Source organism: Corylus avellana, chromosome ca2 (genome assembly GCF_901000735.1).
Source record: "Corylus avellana chromosome ca2, CavTom2PMs-1.0".
NCBI classification, from domain to species: Eukaryota; Viridiplantae; Streptophyta; class Magnoliopsida; order Fagales; family Betulaceae; genus Corylus; species Corylus avellana.
The window spans coordinates 9,890,518-9,916,998 of record NC_081542.1 but is presented as its reverse complement, the minus strand read 5'-3'; the positions used below and the strand labels follow the sequence as shown (position 1 = coordinate 9,916,998).

The window sequence follows — 26,481 nt, the reverse complement described above, 5'->3', positions numbered from 1 at the left end:
TATAAATAAGAAAAGATGTATCCTATAAAACTTTTGGACAAACCTATATAATAGAAAATAAATGGCTGCGTAATGGCTAGAACAAGAATAACACAAATGCAAACAAAACTAGCCACATCAGAAAGTGGCTGCTTGCACCCAATTATGTTGGTCTCTCGGACAAAGGTGGTGCGTCTTTGACATCTCCAAGAGCTCCTTTCTGACTTTGCTCCTTCTTAATTAATTTCAACCAATGTCCCTCTTATATTTTCAATTTAATATATACGTACCTTTCTTCACGACTTCTTTTATTACCATAATATATTGCGTCTATTATTTGAAAAAACAGAAGTATTTTTTCCCTATATTCTGTGTTTTTTCGATTGCCAAGAAATAAGACAGTTTCCAAGTAACATTAATTGGGTTCCTTGCCCGGTCTAAATCATAATAAGCTTGCAATTGAAGTGGTCTAGAGTAAAGTGAAAACCATATATATATGGTCAACAATAGGGAATTAAACATTCTCTTAGTAGCGATATATAACTCAGTATGAGATGTCTGGCCTAATAGTGAGGGTAGTAAGAGCCTGTTTGAGATTGCGTTTGAGAAATATAGCTTTTAAATCAAAAAATGCTTTTTGGCAAAAACTTCATTTTTAAGCTTTTGCCAAAAGTACGTTTTTGCCATTTTTAGGCTTTTTAGACATTTAAAAGCACTTTAAATTTTTTTACCAAACGAGTACTTTTTTCTTTAAATTGACTTTATTTTAGTGTTAAAAGCACTTTTAAGCCCTCAAACGCAATCTCAAACATGTCTTAAATGTCCATGTGCCACACCACTCTCTGTTTTTAGTGTCACATGTTCGATCGACCAAACTCCAACTTGGATCGATCTAAGAGTCTGTTTGAGATTGTGTTTAAGAAATAAAGCTTTTAAGTCAAAAATAATTTTTGGGTAAAAGCTTCATTTTTAAGCTTTTGTCAAAAATGCGTTTTTGCCATTTTTAAGTTTTTGGACCCTTAAAATTAAAGCATTATTAATTTTTTACCAAACGAGTTCTTTTTTTTTTTCAAACGGACTTTTTAACTGTTAAAAGTACTTTTAGGCCCCTTAAATGTAATCTCAAACAGGCCCTAAGTCTACCAATTAATCACTCAACCCACCGTCCCATTTTCTTAATTCAAAATCAAACACCAATAACCCAAATTTGAAGTCTCCATCATTTAGAATCCAAAACAACTTTTGAAAACTTTTCTATGGCCGAAATAAAACTACTTCCTTAAATATTTTATCAATTTAAAGCCTAAAACAACATCTTTTTATCGATTTCCCTAAATATTTACATGATTTGGCTAAAACTATTGATAATCGAAGTTAAAGCCTACAAATTAAGCATTACCTTCCCAAATAAAATATACATCAACGACCCCAAATGTTCATTTCCTCAAATATTTCAATTCCCAATTTAAGATTAACCATTCGAATGCTCCAAAATTTATAATTTCATCTGCAAATAGCAAAATATCACAAATTAGCATTATTCTCAAAGGGTAAATTATCGTTGTTTTGGTAGTTTAGGGAATAAATTATCGCAATTGATAGTTTGAAGGGTAAATTGTCATTAGGGTGGTAGTTTGAGAGGGATAAGCGTACTTTACCCTTAATGTTTCTTAATCCTAAGGACTAAAAGTTAGGGTGTTAAAATTTTGATCAATTATACAAATTCTGATTACAAAAAGACAGTAGATCAAGATTCACCCGAAAATTATGCTTATTTAACAAACTAATTATTTACTTAATTAAATTTCAATTTTTTTAAAATTATGAAACTTTTACTGTATTCATCAAATAATTGAATGATAAATTATTAAATATGATAATAATGAAAAAATGAATTTTTTTTTTTTTAATTTAATTTGAAAGTAATATTTTAATTTTAACTTTTTAAAAAAAATTAGGGGTTAATTACATTTTTAATACGTTTACACATTTTTATTTTTTCTCAGCTGGAGTTCAAATTCTATCACAATAATACCGTACTTACAAAAAAAGATCAACTTAATTAGTATCTGCATTGAGAAGTGTTAGAGAACCAAACAAATAAATCCAGAAAAATTTTTAAATTGACATGGCAATGGTTTTTAAATTAAAAAAATATAATTCTTTCTCCCTTGTCTGCCATTCATGGCCTGCCACCTCAGTTTAAATTTCTTTTAAAATTCATTTATTTGGCTCGGTATCACTCTCCACTTGCATGACAGAAGCTAAAGGAGGGTTTCGTCAAAGAAAGAGCTCTATCTCCTCTTCTGGCGATCATCCTCATCCCTGATTTGTAGCCGCAAACCAAAAAGCATCATAGCACCATAAAGGTTTCCTAATAAAAATAAATACATAATTTTAAAAAAGAAAAAGGAAAAGAAAGAGAATAAAGAAAAAAAGAAAAAGAAAGCTGTATCTTTTTGGGATCCTCGATCGTGAATGTATTTTTCCTTTTGTGGCTAATGGTGTATCTGGAACCTTTGCCACCCGAACGTACCTTAACCGCTAAGCTTTCTTACATTACATTTCCTCGTCTTTTTAAACACCACCGCCATGGGAGAACCACAAAAAACGTCAGATTCATTCCCATTGAGAGAGAGAGAGAGATTGGGTTGTTTGGGCAGGTACGTGCGTACGTATGGCAACAGAAAATGAGGCGGTGGACTTGATCTACGCGTTACCTGAAGAGTGCATCGCCAGCGTGCTGTCGTTCACGAGTCCTCCGGACGCGTGCCGGTCGTTATCGGTTTCCACGAACTTCAGATTGGCCGCCGAATCCGACGCCGTATGGGAAAGCTTTCTTCCACCCCAGTACAAGAGCATAATCTCCCGCTCCGCCGAGTCGTCTGCCCTCTGTATTTCGTCGAAGAAGGAGCTCTATCTCCGCCTCTGCGATCATCCCCTCCTCATCGACGAGGGCAGGAAGGTACTTTCAACACCCCCCGTCACCCCATTAATTTCTCATTATTTGACTATGCACATATATCTGACATTTATATATATAATCCCAGAGCTTTTGGTTGGAGAAAAGGAGTGGGAAGATATGCTACATGCTCTCTCCCAAGGACCTCCAGATTGTCTGGATGGGGACTCCCAGGCATTGGACATGGACTTCTTTGCCTGATGCCAGGTCTCTCTTTCTGTCTCCGGTGCACCAAACAAGCCACTAAAGTCGAATGCGATAGAGTCCTCCACCATTCCCCTAACATTGTTAATTCAATTTTAATTATATATATAAAAAATTAATAACAAATTAATAATCTCAATATTATGTTTTTTTGATCAATATTAGTGACCACACGTTAGTGACGACTATAAAATATCGTTGCTAATAAGTACTTTTGAGTTGTCGCTAAAGATCATTTTTCTTGTAGCGTAAATAATATTTTAAACTTTCTCGCCATTGAAACACTATTTTGTTAAAACTTCTTTTGGAATGTAATTTTGAATGAGTGAATTATAACACCCATCAAAGAATCCATGGCTCATGAAATCTTAAACAAAACAAATACTTATGGTTTTTTTTTTTTTATTCTCAAAATTGACGTGTCTCTTAAAATTGCCATTATATTAAAATTTAACAGTAATTTATCACAAATTTAATAGTAATTTTAAAAGTTTACGAAACAATAAAAAAGCCCTTGCCAAAATACAACGCACAGGGGAAAGGCCCAGAGCCAAAGAGAAGGAAGAGTGGAGTCAACGATTGTATAAACTTATGTAGACCGACTAGGATAACCCTACGAACAACTTAATAGAAGCTCCATCTGTCGGTGCTGCATCAATCTCTCTCGACGCTTTCTTTTTCTTTTCTTTTTTGGCGGACCTCTGATTTCATTCACATGCAAAAACAGGTTTCCGGAAGTGGCGGAGCTTATCAGTGTGTGTTGGCTGGAAATCCGCGGGAAGATTAACACCGGCATGCTGTCCCCAACCACACTGTATACAGCTCACCTCGTGTTCAAGGCAACGACAGGATCATTCGGATTTGAAAACCAACCTGTCGAGGTTGAGGTCGGAGTTGTCGGAAGTGCAGGCGGGCATAAGCGGAGTGTCTTTTTAGATGCGGAGAGAGGGCGGAGGTTGCGCCACCAGATTGTACGGCGGCGAGGCAGGCGTTTTACCCGCAGCGGCATCTTGTGCCAACCGTGTCGGCCAAGAGTGAAGGAGGAGGATGGCGAGTGTCCAAAGGAGAGAGGAGATGGATGGTTGGAGATGGAGCTAGGTGAGTTCTTCAATGGAGGAGAAGATGATGATGATGGGGAAGTGGAAATGAGTGTTTTGGAGGTGAAGGGGGGTAACTGGAAGGGCGGCCTCATTGTTCAAGGGATTGAGATCAGGCCAAAACGAGGGTAAAATAAGTGAGTGCTTTTGTTGTCTGTTGTATTTTTTTAGATTGCAATGGGCATCAAGAGATTTGTATGTGTTTGAGCTAGCTTTTCTATGGTTTTCTTGGTGGTTTTCAAGATTACTTAATATTTGTTCTATATATATATATATATATTCTGTATTGCATTTAGTAGTTGTTTTGACGTTAAACAATCAGGTGTGATAGTGTTTCTTCTATCCTTTGAGTGTGTGAACCAGCGAGTGAGAGGTGTGATAGTGTTTGTAAACAATATACTAATTAACATATGTAACATACAGATTTACTTAAAATTTCAATTATATATTAATTGTTTTATAATAATAATAATAATAATTTTACAGTATAAATTCTACTACATCTTCATTTAATTTATTTATTTATTTATTTTTAATCATTTCTTAACCAATCACGTACCTATTAGAATATTTTAATAATAGATCTATTCTTTTTTTCATAGCATGTATAGACCAAGGATGAGAATCATATACCCTCCATTAATCACAAGACAAAGTTTCAATATCTCCTTTATATGTATGTAGCTCAACACAAAATTAATTATATGATATTGGTTGAAATTAAATGTTTCCTAATAGAGATGAATTTTGCAAGTCATTTGGACAAAAATTAAAGGCAAAAAGATAGAAGAATAGTTTTTTTTTTTTTTTTTTGTGGAAAAAATCAAGATGACAAGGTGAAGAGATGATGGTGGGTAGAATGCATTGTAGCATTTTGGAAGAGGCTTGAAGAATAATAGACATAAACTCTAAAAACCTGTATTGTCAAAATGCACTACATCAATTGGCTAGTGTCATAATGCATGTGCACCCTCTTCAAAGAAAATTAATAATTAAATCTGACGGAATACGATCCTCTCCAGTTTATTTGAAATGAATAATATCTAGTTAGTTATATTGGATGATTATTTTTGTCTTTTTAATATTTGAAGTGACAAAAATATCAGTACTTCAAGTCCAATATAACTAACTAGATATTATCCAGTTCAAATAAACTGCAGATGATCCTAATTAGTAATTCTTATTATTTTTAGAGACGAATCCTCTCCAATCCTTGAAGGATTATTCAGTTCACAGTCGAGATTTCTCTAGCGAAATCCCGAGACTACAAAAGAGCCACCTCAGCTTCCATTAACAAATAAACAAAGTGGCTCGGCACCCCTAGACTTGATTTGAAAAATAAAAAATAAAAAAATTGCAGAATCAGTGACGTTGGGCCATGGGGGTGCATGGTTTGGCCACCCCAATGTCACCCATTCTGCAATTAAAAAAAAAAAAAAAAAACCTTCCGGCCATTAGACTTAACCTGAAAATTAACCTAAAAATAAAAAAATATTTGTTTATTTGTTAGTGAAAGATAAGGTGGCTCATTTGTAACTTTGGAATTTCTCTTGAAAAATCTAAACCGTAAGGACCGGAGAGGAACTGTTTCCAAATAATTATAAGTGCTCAAACAGTGAAAATTTATTATTTCAACAATATTAAATGAATGAATTTATTATTAAATTTGTGTGTAATTCACATAATTAAATTCATAAATTCAATGATTAATCTATTAGATTTGCAAAAAGAGATTAAAAAAAAATTACATTTAATGACATTTAAAAAGAAAAAAGAAAAAAGAAAAAAGAAAAAAGAAAAAGAAACCTTTGCCACGAGGCCCACGAATTACGCACCACGAACTCTAATATTGCTAAGCTACCTATATAATATACAATTCCTTGTCTTCATAAACTCCACTGCCAAGCGAGAGAACCAAAAACCAATTAAAACGATTCAAAATTGAGACAGAGAAGAGAGAGAAAGAGAGATTGGGGGTTGTTAGCTAGGGTAAGTATGGCATTAACAGAAAGTGAGGCGGTGGGCTTGATCAACGTGTTACCGGTAGAGTGCGTCGCCAGCGTGCTGTCGTTCACGAGCCCTCCGGACGCGGGTCGGTCGTCATTGGTTTCCACGACCTTCAGATCGGCCGCCGAATTTGACGCCGTATGGGAAAGCTTTCTGCCACCCCAGTACAAGAGCATAATCTCCCGCTCCGCCGATTCGTCGTCTTCGCTCTGTTTTTCTTCGAAGAAGGAGCTTTATCTCCATCTCTGCGATCATCCCCTCCTCATCGACGATGGCAGGAAGGTAATTTCAACACCCACACCCCCCCCCCTTTAAATATTTCTCATTATTTGAATATTACGCATATCCCAGAGCTTTTGGTTGGAGAAAATGAGCGGGAAGATATGCTACATGCTTTCTCCCAAGGACCTCCTGATTGCCTGGATGGAAAATCCTCATTATTGGAGATGGACTTCTTTACCCGATGCCAGGTCTCTCTTTTTTACCTTCTTCTTCTTATTATTTTATTTCGTGGGTTTTTTTTTTTTTTTCTGATAATTTTATTTACATGAAAATTAAAAAAACAGGTTCCCGGAGGTGGCGGAGCTTATCCAAGTGTGGTGGCTGGAAATCCGTGGGAAGATAAATACGTGCATGCTGTCACGAGCCACGCTGTATACAGCTTACCTTGTGTTCAACCTGTCGTCAAAGTCACGTGGATTTGTAAACCTACGTATGGAGGCTGCGGTTGGAGGGCACAAGCGGAGGGTGTTTCTGGATGTGAAACAAGAAGGAGTGCGAGGTTTTAACCCTCGCGCCGGGATGGGGTACTTTCAAGAGCTGCGGTGGAGAGAGGAGGATGGCGAGCGTCCGAAGAAGAGAGGAGATGGGTGGTTGGAGATCGAATTGGGTGACTTCTTCAATGGAGGAGATGATGATGATGATGAAGTCGAAATAAGTGTTTTGGAGGCGGTGAAGGCTGGTATGTTGAAGCGTGGCCTCATTGTTCAAGGGATTGAGATCAGGCCAAAAAGTGTGTGAATGAGATCAGGCCAAAAAGAGTGTGAAATAAATTAGTAAGGATTAGTGCATTTGTTGTCTTTTTTTTTTTTTTTTTCAGATTGCTAATAAATTTTCTAATTAACGAGTTTGATTTTTTTTTTTTTTTTTTAAAAAAAAGATTTTAAAATTATTAACCAAATTGATATAAAATAACTTGAAAAAAGTGTGCTGCATGAATCCTAAGGATCTAATTAAGGATCTAGCTTTAGACAAGATTTAGGATGTTAAAGCTTATACCGTTTGGGATTGTGTTTGAGGAATATAGCTTTGAAGTCAAAAAGTGTTTTTTTTTTGTTGCAAAAGCTTCTTTTTGTCAAAGTGGGTTTTGATTATTTTTAGAGTAAAAAGATTAAAAAAATAATTTTAAATTTTTTTTACCAAACTGCTTTTTAGATACTAAAAGTAATTTTTAAGCTATCCAACACAATCATAAACATGCTTTCATGTAGAACTATAAATCCAATGATAGATTTGAAAAAAATTAAAAATGATATTTAGAAGATGGTTAGGAGAATGAGTTTTTCATACAGAATATCTTGATCATAAACCTTGTACGTAGTACTTTACAATTTAATGCTTGCGGTCATTAATGGAACTAGTTATTTCATTTGATAAGACCATAACACATTAGCCATAATGATCTATCTTAATCATGTAAAATGATGACTTCGAATTGATATGTTGGTACGAATTCAATACACCCCTAGCCTCCATAGGTGTAGTCCATCTATTCGATCCTAACAAGGCCTAGGCCTTACAAGTGAAAGTTCAAAGAACCTCTTGCCCACTTCTAATTGTGAGGTTACTCATCGTCCAATCTGATTAGGCATTAAATTTCAAGTTAAATTTCTTGAAACCATTAGAAAAGTCACACTAAAAACTTCAGAGATTGGAAGAATGGAGCAATATGCTGTAGGACTCGGTGAGGAGAGGAATACAACATATAAATCACAAATAAAATATACCTAATTAAATTATTCTTGATAATCAAAGTTAAAACCTACAAAAGCATTCCAAATAAAATGTACCTCAACAACCCCAAAATTTCTTTTCCTCAAATATTACAATTAGTCACACTTCAAGATTGACTCTTTATAATCCTCCAAAAAATTTTCTTTTCCCAAGAAATTCTTAATTAAATTTCTTTATATACGTGACAATATCTCATTCATAGATGATCAAGAATTACTTATAAAATGAATAACATTGTAAACATGTTTAATTACAAACAACATATAAGCCACGATTAATGTATATTCTATGCGTCTTCTGACTTTTGAGAGCCTTAAAGAGGCTTTTGTGAGTGAAAAACAAAAGAGGCTTTTGAGAAGATGTGAGACATCACCACTCAACAGTTGTCCATTTCACCTGCATTTTCAGAGGTAAATAACCCAGTAAAATAATTTACAAAAGCTACTTGTAACTCTTCATCTAACACACATGGATGCCCTTCGACGTCAAGTATACTAGAAGTCTGGTTCGTACGTCAACGAGTATTGGCACAAGCATGGTTAAATTTCGTATTCCGATCACCGTCCCTAAGCAATCAAGCATTGCTCGTTGCCTCCATTGAAGGTCCTCCTTATCTATTAAAGCCTGTATCTGCTGCTGTAAAGTTTTTATTTCAAACCCAACTCCACACCCTTCTCGCCCTTGTAGCTCTTGGAGTCGAGCCTGTAGTTGTTTAAGAGACTGCTGCCTTGATCCCCGTAGCTCTCTCTGCCAAATAAGAAAATTCTGTTTGCAAAATGACAGGTTTTGCCCAATTTGGTTCTACGCCCCAATACCATTCAGTGATGGATTCCATGCTTGTTGGACAACATTTGTATACCCCTCATCTAAGACCTACTTTGCTTCATAACGAAATGTGACACGTCCTCTTCTGCTCAACCCAGAATCCACCAACCCCAACATTAAAATAGTATGGTCCGAATTTATTGCCACATTAATTGCAAGTTTAGCTTCTGGAAATAACATTCTCCATTCCGGATTAGCAACCCCCCTTTCAAGCCTTTCCTTGTGAAATTAAGGCCTTCCTGACAATTGCTCCAAGTAAATTTAGGACCATTATAGCTCAAATCTGAAAGCTCACAACTCTCCAACGCTTGCTGAAAAGCTTGCATTTGAGAACTGGATCTTCCACCGCCACCCCATTTTTTCGATAGAGCAACAATTTCATTGAAGTCCCCCAACAAACCCACGGCACAGGCGACAGATTTGCAAGGTGTTTGAGCAAGGCCCATGCTTCATACCTTTTCGACGTATCGGGGTTACCAAAGAAGCCGGTAAATTTCTAAGGTACTCCAGAAAATCGATCTTTTACCATACCATTAATGTGGCGTTGGCTAAAATTCTGAATATCCACCGAAACCTCCTCTTCCAAAAATAAAATCATTCCACCACTCCTACCAACGCAATCAACCACAAACATATTCGGGAAACCTAGCTTGTAGCGGATAGGCTCCATTTTTCTCCACGTAACTTGGTTTCCATAAGGAAACCCATTAAGGGTTTCTTTTGCTTTATCACACGACAAAGCTCTCGAACTGTCTGAAACTCATACTTTGTTACTGATGCTTCCCTTTTAAATAGAGAAACAATATACTATTGATTACATAATAGACCTAATTGGACGACTTTAACAAGAATGAACATAACTATTTATTGGACTGGAAAATCTATGGAGATATGCTCCTTATAGGACTCTAGCATGACACCGAATAATATCAAATAATATCAAATAATTAGGATCATATCATATATTTTCACACAAAATATCTTAGATCATAAATGTTGCAATTTACAATTTAATGTTTACAGTCAGTAATGAAATTGGCCATTTCATTTGATAAGACCATAACACATCTTTCATAATGATCTGTCTTAGCCATGTGAAATGGTGACTTCGAATTGATATGTTAGTACGAATTCAATGCACTAACCCCCTCAGAGGTGTAGTCCGTCTATTCGATTCTAACAAGGCCTAGGCTAGTGCCTTACAAGTGAAAGTTCACTTCAAATTGTGAGGTTACTCACCATCCAATCTGATTAGGTATTAATTAAAATGTCTTGAAACCATTAGAAAAATTACACTAAAAACTTTAGAGATAGGAAGAATAGAACAATATGCCGTAGGACTCGATGAGGATAGGAATACACCATATAATTAAATCACAAATAAAATATACCTAATTAAACTATTCTTGATAATCAAAGTTAAAACCCACAAAGCATTCCAAATAAAATATACCTTCTTTTCTTTTAGACAACACCAAGAAGAACTTCAAGAGGAGAGAACTTCTAGATCTAAATCTTCCCTCCTCCTCTTTCATGATAGCAGTCGTCGGTGTCTTCTCTATAAGCTCCACCTATCTCTGTTTCTGGTGGATTGCTTTAGATCTAGTTTGTAGATCTAAATCCAGATCTAATCTGTTCAACCTTAGATCTGATTGTCTTCTTCGGCCAAGGCGTATCTTCTGAAGGGGTATCTACGATGTTGTGCTCCTTCATTGATGCTTGTGGGGTTTTTGTTTTTTATTTTGTTTGTCCTAGCCTTCGGGTTGAGGATGAATTTGTAGTCCTGGCCTTTGGGTTAAGGATGGAGTAGATCAGTGTGGGTGTTTCTAGTTATTTTTTATTTTTGTTTTGTATTTGTACTACCCATGTCCTAGATTTAGTCTGCATGAAACAGATTTGTTCCTTAAATGTAATTGTACATAGGTTAGCATAAGCTTAAAGTCATTTTTGCTTTATGTTGTAAAAATGTTATGCTCATGAAATTTATCAATGAAAGTTCCATATTTTTCAAAAATAAAATAAAATATACCTCAACAACCTCAAAAGTTCCTTTCCTCAAATATTACAATTATTCACACTTCAAGATTAATTATTTATAATCCTCCAAAAAAACATTATTTTCTCAAGAAATTCTTACTTAAATTTCTTTATATACGTGACAATATCTCATTCATAGATGATGATCAAGATATCTTATAAAGTGAATAACATTGTAAACATGTTTACAAACAACATATAAGCCACGATTATATATATATATATGCGTCTTCTGACTTTTGAGAGCCTTAAAGAGGCTTTTGTGAGTGAAAAACAAAAGAGGCTTTTGAAAAGATCTGAGGCACCACCGGTGCCAGTTAATGCTTAGGTAAATTAGGCAATTGTCTGACATTCCCGATAAAATAAGGCCTCAAACAAAACAATTAAATCTCCTGTTATGACAAAAAGTTAATCAATGCTCTTTAATTATGGTAGAAAATAATATTATGACAAAAAAGTTAATCCGTAAGGCCCCATTTAAAGTAAAACGTAAGTACAAAGAATTAAATTTTAAGATATTAAGACTTTAAATGTCTTTATTACACTCCTAAAGCAATTACTAAACTCATAATTTTACTTGGACTTAAAACCAACATATTGGCTAAGTTCATTCATGAAAATAATTTTTAGTAGGGGTGAAAAGGTGTGTAGTTACGGTTAGCAGTCTTAGGTTTTGAAACGACGTCGTTTTTGTTGGAAATAATTTGGATGGTGCACAAAATTCTTGTTGAAATAAAATAATACAAATATGAAAATTAACAATAACATAAATAAATTACAAGAGATGAAAAATGAGGTATGCAAAGATCTCATAATGATATAGAATCATGTATGAGCGTTGTTCTTAAAGGTTGATTTGTGCCTCCCAAAGTATGTAACTTGGTGCAATTGGATCTCTTGACACACAGCCTTTCAAGATTAGATTAATTGTAACGTTTACATTCGTCAATGACATACTTCTAATAAACGAAAGGCTAATAAAACAACTATTTTGTGATAATAGATGATGGACTCTCAAATATTTTGTGCAAAGAATCTAATAATATTGTATATGGCTATGCCTTGAAACCAGTGTTTTCCAATACAATGTACGGCTTTGAAGAGAAACAAGTGATCTCAATTTTTTTTTTCTCCCTTTAGAGTGCTCAATATATATAAAAATCCATGAGTGCTAGTGAGTTTTCTTATATCATAAAGAAAATATGATGACCCAAATGGTTGAAACTGTAAAACTTTTGTTAATGAGCATGGTCAAAAGTCATAAAACTTTTGAAGAATTAAAACCCATGGAATTGTTAATGACCAACGGTCATAATCGGTAAAAGTGAAAATCAATAAATTTGATGAATCATGGTAAAAAAGCGTATGAAAAACTAAATGGTCCTCAAAAGACCAAATGTTCACAAAATTATTTCTAAAAAAATCGCTAGCTGGATATTAAGCAAAGAATAAATGGGCTTAAAAGGTATCTTAAAAAAAAAAAAAAAAGAAGAATGATTTTTAATTTTTTTTTTTTTGGTTTGGTAACAAACATTGCATATAAAACAAGATATAAAACATTACAACCCTCAACAGGGATAAAAGCAGATCTTTGCCACTACAAATAGAAAGTGAAGGGGGGTTAGTTATGTTGGAGGGTTATTTTTGTCTTTTTAATTTTTTAAGTGACAAAAATATCATTCTAATATAACTAACTAGATATTATCCAGTTCAAATAAACTGCAGAAGTTTCAAAAAAAAAATAAAAATTAAAGAATTGCATAATCAGTGACGTTGGGCCATGCAGATGGTTTGGCCACCCCAACGTCACCCATTCTGCAATTTTTTTTTTTTTTTTTTTTTAAAAAAAAAAAACACTTTCCATTAGACTTAACCTGAAAATTAAACTGAAAATAAAAAAATATGTATATTGTTTATTTGTTAGTGGAAGTTGAGGTGGCTCATTTGTAACTTTGGAATTTCTCTAGAGAAATCTCAACCGTGAATTAGATAAGTACGGGAGAGGATCCGTTTCTAAATAATAAGTGCTCAAAAGATAACGGTGAAAAGTTTGGAAACTCTTAATTAAAAATGGCAACATCTTATTAAAAAACAAATTAAATGATAAAATTTATTATTTCAACAATATTGAATGCATGAATTTATCATTAAATTTGTGTGGAATCCATATAATTAAGTCAATAAATTCAATGGTTGATCTACTAGATTTGCAAAAAAAAAAAAAAATCACATTTAATGACATTTAAAAAAAAAAAAAAAAGGAAAAAGAAACCTTCGCCACGAGGCCCACGAATTACGCACCACGAACTCTAATACTGCTAAGCTACCTATATAATATACATTGCCTTGTTTTCATGCATAAACTCCACACCCAAGCGAGAGAACCAAAAACCAGTTAAAACGATTCAATTAAGACAGAGAAGAGAGAGAGAGATTGGGGGTTGTTAGGTAGGGTACGTTACGTACGTATGGCATTAACAGAAAGTGAGGTGGTGGGCTTGATCAACGTGTTACCAATAGAGTGCGTCGCCAGCGTGCTGTCGTTCACGAGCCCTCCGGACGCGTGTCGGTCCTCATCGGTTTCCACGTCCTTCAGATCGGCCGCCGAATCTGACGCCGTATGGGAAAGCTTTCTGCCACCCCAGTACAAGAGCATAATCTCCCGCTCCGCCGATTCGTCGTCTTCGCTCTGTTTTTCTTCGAAGAAGGAGCTTTATCTCCATCTCTGCGATCATCCCCTCCTCATCGACGATGGCAGGAAGGTAATTTCAACACCCACACCCACCCCCCATTAAATATTTCTCATTATTTGAATATTATGCATATCCCAGAGCTTTTGGTTGGAGAAAATGAGCGGGAAGATATGCTACATGCTTTCTCCCAAGGACCTCCTGATTGCCTGGATGGAAAATCCTCATTTTTGGAGATGGACTTCTTTACCCGATGCCAGGTCTCTCTTTTTTTACCCTCTTCTTCTTATAATTTTATTTTGAGGGTTTTTTTTTTCTGATAATTTTATTTACATGAAAATTAAAAAACAGGCTCCCGGAGGTGGCGGAGCTTATCCAAGTGTGGTGGCTGGAAATCCGTGGGAAGATAAATACGTGCATGCTGTCACGAGCCACGCTGTATACAGCTTACCTTGTGTTCAACCTGTCGTCAAAGTCACGTGGATTTGTAAACCTACCTATCGAGGCTGCGGTTAGATGGCACAAGCGGATGGTGTTTCTGGATGTGAAACAAGAAGGAGTGCGAGTTTTTAACCCTCGCGCCGGGATGGGGTCCTTTCAAGAGCTGCGGTGGAGAGAGGGGGATGGCGAGTGTCCGAAGAAAAGAGGAGATGGGTGGTTGGAGATCGAATTGGGTGACTTCTTCAATGGAGGAGATGATGATGATGATGAAGTGGAAATAAGTGTTTTGGAGGTGAAGGCTGGTATGTTGAAGAGTGGCCTCATTGTTCAAGGGATTGAGATCAGGCCAAAAAGAGTGTGAAATAAATTAGTAAGGATGAGTGCATTTGTTGTCTTCTTTTTTTTTTTTTTTTTTTTCAGTTTGCTAATAAAGTTTCTAATTAACGAGTTTGATATAAAAAAAATTTTTGATTAATTTTAGAGTAAAAATGTTAAAAAAGTAATTTTAAATTTTTTTTACCAAACTACTTTTTAGATACTAAAAGTAATTTTTAAGCTATCTAACACAATCATAAACATGCCTTCATGTAGAACTATAAATCCAATGGTAGATTTGAAAAAATTTGAAAAAATGATAGTTAGAAAATGGTTAGGAGAATGAGGTTTTCATACCGAATATCTTAGATCATAAACCTTGTAGTACTTTACAATTTAATATTTGCAGTCATTAATGGAACCGGTTATTTCATTTGATAAGACCATAACACATTAGTCATAATGATTTATCTTAATCATGTAAAATGATGACTTCGAATTGATATGTTGGTACGAATTCAATGCACCCCTCCATAGGTGTAGTCCATCTATTCGATACTAACAAGGCCTAGGCCTTACAAGTGAAAGTTAGTGAAAGTTCAAAGAACCTCTTGCCCACTTCTAATTGTGAGGTTACTCATCATCCAATCTGATTAAGTAATAAATTTCAAGTTAAATTTCTTGAAACTATTAGAAAAATCACACTAAAAACTTTAGAGATTGGAAGAATGGAGCAATATGCCGTAGGACTCGGTGAGGATAGGAATACATGCAACATATATATAAATCACAAATAAAATATACCTAATTAAACTATTCTTGATAATCAAAGTTAAAACCTACAAAAGCATTCCAAATAAAATATACCTCAACAACCCCAAAATTTCATTTCTTCAAATATTACAATTAGTCACACTTCAAGATTAACTCTTTATAATCCTCCAAAAAACTCTCTTTTCCCAATAAATTCTTAATTAAATTTCTTTATATACGTGACAATATCTCATTCATAGATGATCAAGAATTACTTATAAAATGAATAACATTGTAAACATGTTTAATTACAAACAACATATAAGCCACGATTGTATATTCTATGCGTCTTCTGACTTTTGAGAGCCTTAAAGAGGCTTTTGTGAGTGGAAAACAAAAGAGGCTTTTGAGAAGATGTGAGGCATCACCAGTGCCAGCTGTGAGTGCTTAGGCAAATTAGGTAATCCCTTAAGGTCCCCAATAAAATAAGGCCTCAAATAAAAATATAGTATAATTAATTAAGTTTACTTTTATAAAAAACAAAACAATTAAATCACCAATATTTATGACAAAAAGTTAATCAATGCTCTTTAATTAAGGCCCCAATTATGGTAGAAAATAATATTAGGACAAAAAATTAGTCAATAAGGCACCATTTACGGTAAAACATTAAATATAAAGAATTAAATTTTAAGATATTAAGACTTTAAATGTCTTAATTGCACTCCTAAAGCAATTACTAAACTCATAATTTTACTTGGACTTAAAACAAACATATTATTTTTTCAAAAAAAAAAAAAAAAAAACAAACAAACAAACATATTCGCTAAGTTCGTTCATTAAAATAACTTTTAGTAGGGTGAAAAGGCTGACGGTTACGGTTAGCGGTTTTAAGTTTTTAAAAAGTCATTAACCGGCTATATATATATACATGAAACGATGTCGTTTTTGTTGGGAATAATTTGGATGGTGCACAAAATTCTTATTGAAATAAAATAATACAAATATGAAAATTAACAATGAAATAAATAAATTATAAGAGATGAAAAGTGGAGTATGGAAAGATCTCACAATACTATAGAATCACGCAAGAGCGTTGTTCTTAAAGGTTGATTCGTGCCTCTTGAAGTATGTAACTCGGTGCGATCGGATATATTGACACACAACCTCATAGTATTAGACTATAGCATCTAGTGACCTACATTCGTTAAAGACGCACTGCCAAAAACTGAAGTCTAATAGAACAACCATTTTGTCAAAGTAAATGATGGACTTTCAAATACTTTGTGGATAGAAATTTCTTCCAAACCAGTTTGAAAGAAATATCCTCTAACTCATTTAAAATAGTGTCAAATGTCTATAAACATTTAAAATGCACATTAAATTTAATCAAAATTAGTAAACTATTATTGATGACGTTAAAAATTTAATATTCCTTTTAAATATTTATAGACACATGACACTATTTTAAATAGGTTGGAGGATATTTCTTCTAAACAGGTTTGGATGAAATTAATTTCTATCCTTGTTGGATCAGGGCAGGGTGGATCGGGCGGTTTTGCGGGTTGGGTGGGTTTTTGCCCACCCCTAGCCATATACCATATTATTAGATTCTCTACACAAAATATGGACAGAAATTTCTTTGTTGGAGATGATCGGTTTAATTTTTAAAAACTTTTCCTTTAAACTAAAATCAATAGTAAGAATTATGGTTATGTTAGGGTTTGCGATTTCAAAAAGTACGATTTTAAAACGTAATTTTTAAAAATACGTTTCGCAAAATCGTAGTTTGGCCTTTAAAATCACATTGTAGCCTTAAAAATTGTGCATTTAAAAAAGAACACCCATGACCTGCAATTTGAAATTGCAAATTTTATGTGTTTTTAAATTGCAATTAAAAAAGCAAATTCAAACTATTTATTTTCTGTGATTTAGTTTAAAATCGCTTTTTTTATTTATGAAATCTAAATACCAAAAGCATCCAAAATCAATCAAGTCATTTGAGATTCAAAATATATATATATACACTTCAAAGTTCATGCTTTAGGTTGTTTTGATCCATTCGCACAAATGGGGCTGCAGATCTCTGATCGGAGCTCATCTATCAAAGCTTAATTAGAATCAGAATCGTTAATGATTATTACATTGAAAGCTCATTAATCATAAGCAACTTACTTCACATACAACATAAAAAATAAAATAAAAAATAGAGAAATGCAAAAGACAAAAAAGCACTCTTAATTTACTAATTTATTTTAATTACATTCTTTTTGGCCTGATCTCAAACCCTTGAACAATGAGGCCACCCTTCCAGTTACCGCCCTTCACCTCCAAAACACTCATTTCCACTTCCCCATCATCATCATCATCTCCACCGTTGAAGAACTCACCCAACTCGATCTCCAACCACCCATCTCCTCTCTCCTTCGGACACTCGCCAATATCCGCCTCCTCTATACTCTGCGGCAGGCAGCGGTGGCGGTGAAAAGGCCCTCCTCGCCGCGCGGCGGGTACAATCTGGTAACGCTGCCTCCGCCCTCTCTCCATATCCAAAAAGACGCTCCGAGTACGCTTATGCCCTTCGCTTCCGCCAACTCCGACCGCAACCTCGACAGGTTGGTTTTCAAAACCGAATGATCCTGTCGTCACCTTGAACACAAGATACGCTGTATACAGCGTGCCTGGCGACAGCATGCAAGCATTAATCTTCCCACGGATCTCCAGCCAACACACATTGACAAGCTCCGCCACCTCCGCGAACCTGTTTTTTTTTTTAATTTTTATGTAAATAAAACTATCAGAACAAACCCACAAAATATGACGGTTGAGAAGAAGAAGAGGGAAAAAGAGATACCTGGCATCGGGTAAAGAAGTCCATCTCCAATAAAAAGGAGTTTCCATCCACACAATCACGAGGTCCTTTGGAGAAAGCATGTAGCATATCTTCCCGCTCCTTTTCTCCAACCAAAAGCTCTGGTTTAAACGTCAATGGCAATATTATCAGACATGCATAATGAGAAATAGAGGTGACCCACAAAAGAGAAATATGAGCATATTATTTACGCCGATTTTTTTTATATACACCTTCTTGCCATCGTCGATGAGGAGGGGGTGATCGCAGAGACGGAGATAGAGCTGCTTCTTGGAAGAAGAAGAGAGGGAAGACGAATCGGCGGAGCGGGAGATTATGGAGCGGTACTGGGGTGGAAGAAACCTCTCCCAAACGATGTCGGATTCGGCGGCCGATCTGAAGTTGGTGGAAACGAATGACGAACTGGATGCGTCAGAAGGAGTCGTGAACGACAGCACGCTGGCGATGCATTCTTCGGGCAACACGTAGAACGAGTCCACCGCCTCATTTTCTGTTGCCATTTGCCAAACAACGTCCAATCTCTCTCTCTCTCTTTCAATGTGGAAGTGACGAAATTAAATGGTTTTAAATTCGTTTTTGGTTTCTCTAACTTTGCGGTGGTGTAATGTTTATATAGACGAGGAAAGCTTAGCAGTTAAGGTTCCGGGTGCATGAGTCGTGTCAAAGTTCCACGCACACTATTATCCACGGCAAAAGGGCAACGCGCATCCTTCTTTTTTCTTTTTTTATCTTTTTCTTTTTAAAAATATGTATTTATTTTCATTAGAAAATTATTATAATTATGTAATCCCTCTTGAGAATAGTACCTTTATTAGATAATAATAATAATAATAATAATAAAGGATTTTGATTTGCGACAAGTGGTGTGAGGTGATTGGTTAGGAAGTGATCATAAAAAGAAATTAAATACATTTATTATTTTTTGTAATTATCACATTTAGCATATATTCTATTATTTTATGATGTAAAATTTTCGTAAAAATACTAATTAAAATTGAAGTAAATTGGTATATATACGTTAAATAACCTAAATTTATTTCCTAGTGAATCTTGATCTACAATTGCAGTCCAACAAAATTAAACGACACTCGATCTCTTTTTTGTTATCAGAAATTGTAATTGCGAGAATAATGTAGATTTGTAATATTTTTGTAGATGAAATAGTAAACTTTGGGGGATTATAAATTGTTAATCTTGAGGTGGAAATTGTAATATTTGAGAAAAGACGTGGCAGAACAAATGAACCCAGAAAAATTTTTAAACTGACATGGCAGACCATGAGTGGCAGACAATGAAGAGAGAATTGCATTTTTTAAAAAAAAATTTAAAAACCTTTGTCACATCAGTTTAGAAATTTTTCTGGATTCATTTGTTCGACTCTTTAGCACTTCTCTTAACTTTGATAATCAAGAATATTTGAGGTATATTTTTTTTGTTTGTATGTTGTATTTCTATCCTCTCCGAATCCTCTGATACGCTTGCTCTATTCTTCCAATCTCTAAAGGTTTTGGTGTGATTTTTCTAATGGTTTCAACTTTCAAGACATCTAATAGCTAATCAGATTGGGTGATGAGTAACCTCACAAGAATTGATGGGTGATGTCCCGAGCCAGCTTAATAGATTTTGAGGCATAATGTGATAAACTTGACGTAGTGCATTTTTAATATTTAAAATTTAATTAAATAATCTTAATTTTAAACCATTCTTCTTTCTTTTTGCCCTTAATTTTTGTCCAAATGACCTGCAAAATTTGTCCCTGTTATAGGAGACATTTAATTTCAAACAATATCATATTTTGTGTTGAGCTACATATAATTTTTTTTTTTAATGTAAAATTTACTTTATTCTAAAAATTAGGGTGAAAATACGGTTTATGTTAGTGGTTATTAGCTAAAATAGCTAACCGTAACTGCCTAGATGGTTAGTAAAATCCGCTTGTTAGGAAGGGGTGTTCTCTGCACACATTTTTTTATGGATGTCACCTATGTGAGTGTGGAGGTGGAGGTAGTGCTGCCTCCTATGAGATTTTGGCAAGTCTCTATAGCATTCATGAAACCCAAGGACGCATGGCCAGTGTAAGGCACCAACCCATTATATACAGGACAACCCAATTTTTATTTTATTTTATTTTTGGAGAAATTAAAGTTATGTAGGTGATAAATTTGGTTAAAAGAGTTTTTTTTTTACGTGTCTGCATAAGAGGGGGAAGGGGGGATTCGAACTAGTGACCTCCGATTCATTAGGCATGGTTCAAGCCGATTGAGCGCTACCTCTTGGGAACAAAATAGTCTAACTCTACCACAATTCATTATGTTCATAACTTATTTATACTATGTGCGGTTAAAACCTTCAGGTACCACATCATGCATGTGTTCAATCTCCTCTTATTCTAATGTTAATTTGTAACATGTGGGGGATTATTGTAAGGACAGGAATTTCCTCCAAACTAGTTTGGAAGAAATATCCTCCAACCCATCTAAAATAGTGTCAAGTGTCTATAAACATTTAAAATGCACATTAAATTTAATTTAAATTAGTAAACTGCTATTAATGATGTTGAAAATTTAATGTTCCTTTTAAATGATTATAGACACTTGGCACTATTTTAAATGGGTTTGAGGATATTTTCTCCAAATTGGTTTGGAGGAAATTTTTGTCAATTTATTATTTCATTGGTCAAATTTTTAGCTATTATGGAATTTTTTTTGTTTAAACCAAAGATCATGCAAATCAAATGGATAGTTTTTCCATGACAAGAAATCATTCTCATCATACATGATTCATTCACACAACCATTTCTTTGATCATATTATTTTTACCTATTATGCATTTCATCACCTTAAAAATCACATGATTTGAACCTAACTTAAAAATGTGCAAGAAGATTTACTTAAAAATCTTAATTGGGGCACTTAAAAAAAATAAAAAAATAACGGACAGAAGAGGAAACAAGAAGGTGGGATGGATATTGATGGGAGTTTAAAATAATAATAATAATAATAATAATAGAGAGAAAAGAAAAGAAAAAAGGGCTTGTTTTGGTAGATGAAAAAGGAGGATTTTGATGATGAAATTTTTGATGTTGCGCCTTACTTAAAAATCACATGTTTTTGCCTTAAAATTGTGAAATGTGGTAAATGCTTTCTATAGGACACTAGAGAAAGTGAAAAAAACCCTAGCAGAGCGCCGCACAGATTGGTTTGTTCTTCCGCGCCCCACCCTCCCCTTCCCTATCTCTTTTCCCTCCTCCCTTCCCCCCTTTTTGCTTTTTTTCTTTTTTTTGTTTCAGGCTCTAGCTCCACTGCACCAGGTGTGCAGTCCTCCATTTCTGCAGTGTCCTTTTTTGGGGTGGGGCTCTTCGATCAGACTATTTAAAGCGCAATCTACGTCCCTCCGTTTGACCCATCTCAACACGAGCTCCTCCTCTACGCGCAACGGCCCCGCTGCTTTCCAACGACTCCTACCGCTTTTGATTCCGGCTTCCTTGCAACGGATCGTGACTCGCACGAGCCTGCGTGTGGTTTTTTGCTCTCTGGCCAGAATCATCAGGCTACCTCCAGTGGTGTTTGTGGGCTTTTGTGATTTTTCTTTACTTTCCCTGTATTTTTTGGTTTTCCCTGTTTTTTATGGTCCTGGCCTTTTGGGTTGAGGATGTGAATAATGTCCTCGCTTGCGAGTCGAGAAGGATGAGTTTCGGCATGAGATTTTTGATCCATGGGTAGAGAAATTTGAGTTACCTATGCATTGATTTAACTCTATCTAGTACAGATCTGTTGTTACATCTGAAGATTAGTTATGAGTTAGCGGAAGATTAATCATATATAGGTCTTAAATGTTAGATTGTTATGTATGTATTTATGGCTTGTAACCTTATAGCTTCGGCTATGATTTTTTCAGAACTTTTGCTCTGTGATGTAAGAGCGTTCTGCTCGATCCTTCCTTCTATTAATGAGACTAGAATGTTTTCCCCTTCAAAAGAAAAAAAAAAAATCACATGTTTTAAAGAAAATGAATATAACTTAATTATTTATGGTTGATGACTTAGTTACTGAATCTTTCTGCTCATTAAATTTTACTTCTTGTTTTCAGGTGATGAACGAGTTTTTTCTAGAAAAATCATTCGCATCTTTATTAATCAATCAAGAAAAAGTTACAGATTGCTCTCCTCGGATAATTTTCGAGATACAATTAGGGATCTCTCCCAACCACTGTCTTTCCATACCCATTCGTACCGCCAGCTTTGCAAGATGATGAGCGGCAAAATTGGCTTGCGTCCTACAAAATTAATGTTCTAGAGAGTAAAACGGTTGAGCAAATTTTTTGCATCTACTACTAAGTGTCTAAATATGTTCCTGTTTTCCTCCATTAACTTCAACGTATCCACCACATTTTTGGCATCCCCTTCCATGCATATAGTCCGCACACCCAGTTCCATATAGAATCTCAACGCATGAACGGCTGTTATTGCCTCCGCAACTATAAGATCAAAACGTCCATGGCTAATATTGCACTTGGCTCCTTTCACACACCCATCATGGTCGTGGACAACCACTCCCATACCCATCCTCCCACATTTGATGTTCAAAGCTGCATCCCAATTGGCCTTTAGCCTACCAGTAGGAGGTGCTTTCCAGTTTTCATCTTACATTCTCCCCGTGGGTTGATGATTTACTTATTGAATATTTCTGCTCATTAAATTTTACTTATTGTTTTCAAGTGATGAACAAGTTTTTTTTGAAAAAATCATTTGCATCTCTATTAATCAATCAAAAAAATGTTACAGATTGCTCTCCCTGGATAATTTCTGAGATACAATTAGGGATGTCTCTCAACCACTGCCTTTCCATACCCATTCGTACCGCCAGCTTTGCAAGATGATGAGCGGCAAAAGTTTTCCTCCATTGAGTTCAACATATCCACCACATTTTTGGCATCCCCTTCCATGCATATAGTCTGCACACCTAGTTCCATACATAATCTCAATGCATGAACGGCTGCTATTGCCTCCACAATTGTAGGATCAAAACGTCCATGGCTAATATTGCACTTGGCTCGATTCACATAACCATCATGGTCGTGGACAACCACTCCCATACCCATCCTCCCACATTTGATGTTCAAAGCTGCATCCCAGTTGGCCTTTAGCCTACCAGTAGCAGGTGCTTTCCAGTTTTCCTCTTCCATTCTCCCTGTGGGTTCCCGCTCATGGGTCTCATTACCAGTAGCCTTATCATAGTCGGCCACGGTAGTGTACACCCTCCGGACCAACGTGCTTGGATGGATGAACAGCCCTCCATGGATCACCTCATTCCGCTGAAGCCATAGTTGTCGTGATAGTCCCACAAACAGTTTAATGTCTTCCTCATTTCCATTCTGCAAAATCTCCTCCACCACATTAATGAAAGCAAGCCACTTAAAAGAGCTTTTTTGGAATTTTTTGCAGCTGGCTCCCCACGCATCCATGGCTGAAGGGCACTTCCATAAAATATGAAAGGGTGTCTCTGCCTCCAATCCACAAATCAGGCACAACAGATCTTTCACAATTTTTCTTCTCAATAAGTTCTCCCTAGTTGGTAAAATATCGTGACAAGCTCTCCAAAGGAAATTCTTCTCCACATTAGGGATATGCAATCTCCATATCAGCTTCCACACTTCACTCTTATGCATACCCGTAGAGCATTCTGCCTTATGTCTATCCTCCACTTCTTTGGCCAAGTGATATACACTCTTGACCAAGAAGAGGCCATTCACCGTGCCCCTCCAAATCAACATATCCGCTTGATTAGTGCTACTTAACGGAATTGATTTAATGGCCGACACTTCCTCCACTCTAAAAAGGTTGTCAAGAATATGAAGATCCCACACGCCCAATTAAAACATAAACCTTGGCCTCGGCATAGACTTGGTTTGGAGGGGACTGGATTGTGAAACTATTCAGCATTGGCACCCACCTCTCACCCCAAATCCGGGCCTTCTCCCCATTTTCGATCCTCCATATCAACCCCTCTTTTAAAAGCTCATTCGAGCTAAAAATACTCCTCCAAGCATACAAGGGTGTGGATCCTAAAGTAGCATCCAAAGCCTCACAATTTGGAAAATATTTTGCCTTCACGATCCTTGCTATCAAACTATTCGGCTTTTTCCACAGACGCGAATATTGTTTTGCCAAGGGAAAATATAAATCAGCTTGAAGAGTGAGCTAAACGGAAAATAAAAACTAATTTAGATAAGTTTATGACGTTATGATTAATTTAAATTAATTTTGCTAAACAGTTGCAATTTTACTTTAATTATTAACTTTTGAACTGAATATATATATATTATTCAATTAATCCCAATAAATATACTTATATTTTGCCTTTTAACTCCTTCATGATAGTTGAATTAAAGTGAGGAAATGATTGCCACTTTAATTAACTTGTACTCAATGTAATGTCGATCTTGATTATTCATGTATTTAATCTTAACTTCACCTTGTACACAAAGTTTATTAAAGCATTTAGGCCTGAGATTAAGACTAATTCGTTCCATTAAATATGTGTTAAGGGAATATTTCTTATTATTTTTATTGAATTAAAGGATTTAGATTCTTTCTTAAGGAGGGGTGTTTCCAAAATACTACATGTGATTATCCAACACACCGAAAATGATATCCCCTAATGTATCACTTTGACATTCACTTCACATTTAAGTTCGCGACCCTCTTAGGATTGAGAGTCAACGCTATAAGTAGCCGTGAGTTTCACATTATTTTTATGATAATGTTATAAAAAAAAAAAACGACAACTCACTTGACCCATCCAGTGCATTGTATGTGCACCAACATGCTAATTCGAAGTCACCACTTCACATGATTGAGATAAATCATCATAATTGGTGTGTTATAGTCGTATCAAATGAAATGTCCTAACGAACAATAGTTTATAAGATACAAGGTTTATGACTTAGATATATTCTATGTGATAATCTCATTGCTCACACCTAAGTTATGTGACTCATATTCAATGAAACTGATGGACTTTACATGTATATTTACATGTAAACAATACTTATATGTCCGATGTTCATTTAATAAATCAAAATGTTATATAAAGTAATTGGATTTTAGGGTTCTCTAATTTCATTTACATGCAAAAACAGAATCCCGGAAGTGGCGGAGCTTATCACTCTGTCTTGTTTGGATATCCTTGGGAAGATAAATACTTGTATGCGCTCTCCAGCCATACAGTATGCAGCATACCTTGTGTTCAAGTTAATAGGGCCATGTGGATAATTTGAAAACCAACCTATTGAGGTTAAGGTTAGAGTTGTTGGAAGTTCAGGGCATAAGCGAAGTGTCTATTTTGATAAGAAAATAGCACAAAGGCTGCGTGACCAGGCTGCACCACCGCGAGTTGGGCTCAATCTTTAACCGGCTTCGTGACCGGATTGTACCGCGACGAGTTGGAGTTGGGCTTTTTAACTGCAACTGCATTATGGGGTTTCAACCGCCTCAGCTTAGAGAAAACAAGGATGGTCATTTTCCTAATGAGAGAGGAGATGGATGGTGGGAGATAAAGTTGGGTGAGTTCTACAATGGAGGAGGAGATGGAGAAGTGGAAATGAGTGTTGTGGAGATGAATGGTAGTCACTGGAAGGCTGGCCTAATTGTTCAAGCGATTGAGATCAAGCCAAAAAGAGGGTAATAAATGAGTGAGAGTGGTCGATTAGCAGTTATTGAGAATGACACAAATTTCCTTCAATCTACTCTAATAAGTAACAAGTGTCATTCAATATATTTTGGGTTTCTCAAAAATTAATGTTTAGATTTCTAGATTAGTGGAATAATAATAAGGGTTAAATACCTAATACCCCATGGGGTTTGGCAACTTTATTTTTACCCCCTAGGGTTTCATTTTTATCACAGGAGGTCCCTGTGGTTTTGATAAATGACCAAATTAGTCCATCCATTAGTTGACCATTAGTTGACCTATAGAAGTCCACGTGGACCAATCAGATGTTGACACGTGGCACCTACTTAATTTTTTAAAAATTAAAAAAAAAATGTATATTTTTTTTATTTAAAAAAAAAAAAAAAAATTAGGGTGGCTCCTTGGCCATTTGGGGTGGCTTCGGCCACCTTGGAATTATGAGGGGTGTGAGAAACCACCCGATTAGTGCCCAGGGTGGCTCGACCACCCCATGGGCTTAGGGTGGCCAAAACCTGACCATTGGGGTGGTTCCCGACCACCTCCTTGAGCACCAGGGGTGGCTCGACCACCCAGTTGGAGCTCAGCAGGGGGTGGT

General features: G+C 35.6%; 4 protein-coding genes across 4 annotated transcripts; 3 read left to right on the top strand and 1 right to left on the bottom strand.

Annotated features, from left to right (window-relative positions):
* The first annotated feature begins 2,602 nt into the window (after window positions 1-2,602).
* Window positions 2,603-4,384, top strand: LOC132172278 (putative F-box protein PP2-B12). Its single transcript, XM_059583751.1, has 3 exons — window positions 2,603-2,944; window positions 3,030-3,148; window positions 3,873-4,384. Exons 1-3 carry the CDS (start codon window positions 2,657-2,659, stop codon window positions 4,372-4,374), a joined length of 909 nt encoding a protein of 302 aa, XP_059439734.1. The 5' UTR covers window positions 2,603-2,656; the 3' UTR covers window positions 4,375-4,384.
* Window positions 4,385-6,162: 1,778 nt separating this feature from the next.
* On the top strand, window positions 6,163-7,275 carry LOC132172790 (putative F-box protein PP2-B12). Its single transcript, XM_059584361.1, has 3 exons — window positions 6,163-6,531; window positions 6,601-6,719; window positions 6,816-7,275. The coding sequence occupies exons 1-3, from the start codon at window positions 6,238-6,240 to the stop codon at window positions 7,267-7,269; spliced, it is 867 nt and encodes a 288-aa protein (XP_059440344.1). The 5' UTR covers window positions 6,163-6,237; the 3' UTR covers window positions 7,270-7,275.
* A 6,317-nt stretch (window positions 7,276-13,592) lies between these two features.
* Window positions 13,593-14,630, top strand: LOC132172728 (putative F-box protein PP2-B12). Its single transcript, XM_059584285.1, has 3 exons — window positions 13,593-13,886; window positions 13,956-14,074; window positions 14,166-14,630. Exons 1-3 carry the CDS (start codon window positions 13,593-13,595, stop codon window positions 14,614-14,616), a joined length of 864 nt encoding a protein of 287 aa, XP_059440268.1. The 3' UTR covers window positions 14,617-14,630.
* A 2,869-nt stretch (window positions 14,631-17,499) lies between these two features.
* On the bottom strand, window positions 17,500-18,755 carry LOC132172105 (putative F-box protein PP2-B12). Its single transcript, XM_059583554.1, has 3 exons — window positions 18,408-18,755; window positions 18,178-18,296; window positions 17,500-18,084 (listed from the first exon to the last, which is right to left on the bottom strand). The coding sequence occupies exons 1-3, from the start codon at window positions 18,693-18,695 to the stop codon at window positions 17,583-17,585; spliced, it is 909 nt and encodes a 302-aa protein (XP_059439537.1). The 5' UTR covers window positions 18,696-18,755; the 3' UTR covers window positions 17,500-17,582.
* Window positions 18,756-26,481: the final 7,726 nt, after the last annotated feature.

Bases quoted from the DNA above. Each gene is read 5' to 3' on its own strand.
- LOC132172278 (XM_059583751.1), top strand. From the start codon at position 2,657: ATGGCAACAGAAAATGAGGCGGTGGACTTGATCTACGCGTTACCTGAA. The intron at 2,945-3,029 runs GTACTTTCAACA...ATATAATCCCAG, and splicing joins TCATCGACGAGGGCAGGAAG to AGCTTTTGGTTGGAGAAAAG. The intron at 3,149-3,872 runs GTCTCTCTTTCT...ATGCAAAAACAG, and splicing joins ACTTCTTTGCCTGATGCCAG to GTTTCCGGAAGTGGCGGAGC.
- LOC132172790 (XM_059584361.1), top strand. From the start codon at position 6,238: ATGGCATTAACAGAAAGTGAGGCGGTGGGCTTGATCAACGTGTTACCG. The intron at 6,532-6,600 runs GTAATTTCAACA...CGCATATCCCAG, and splicing joins TCATCGACGATGGCAGGAAG to AGCTTTTGGTTGGAGAAAAT. The intron at 6,720-6,815 runs GTCTCTCTTTTT...TTAAAAAAACAG, and splicing joins ACTTCTTTACCCGATGCCAG to GTTCCCGGAGGTGGCGGAGC.
- LOC132172728 (XM_059584285.1), top strand. From the start codon at position 13,593: ATGGCATTAACAGAAAGTGAGGTGGTGGGCTTGATCAACGTGTTACCA. The intron at 13,887-13,955 runs GTAATTTCAACA...TGCATATCCCAG, and splicing joins TCATCGACGATGGCAGGAAG to AGCTTTTGGTTGGAGAAAAT. The intron at 14,075-14,165 runs GTCTCTCTTTTT...ATTAAAAAACAG, and splicing joins ACTTCTTTACCCGATGCCAG to GCTCCCGGAGGTGGCGGAGC.
- LOC132172105 (XM_059583554.1), bottom strand. From the start codon at position 18,695: ATGGCAACAGAAAATGAGGCGGTGGACTCGTTCTACGTGTTGCCCGAA. The intron at 18,297-18,407 runs GTGTATATAAAA...CGTTTAAACCAG, and splicing joins TCATCGACGATGGCAAGAAG to AGCTTTTGGTTGGAGAAAAG. The intron at 18,085-18,177 runs GTATCTCTTTTT...AAAAAAAAACAG, and splicing joins ACTTCTTTACCCGATGCCAG to GTTCGCGGAGGTGGCGGAGC.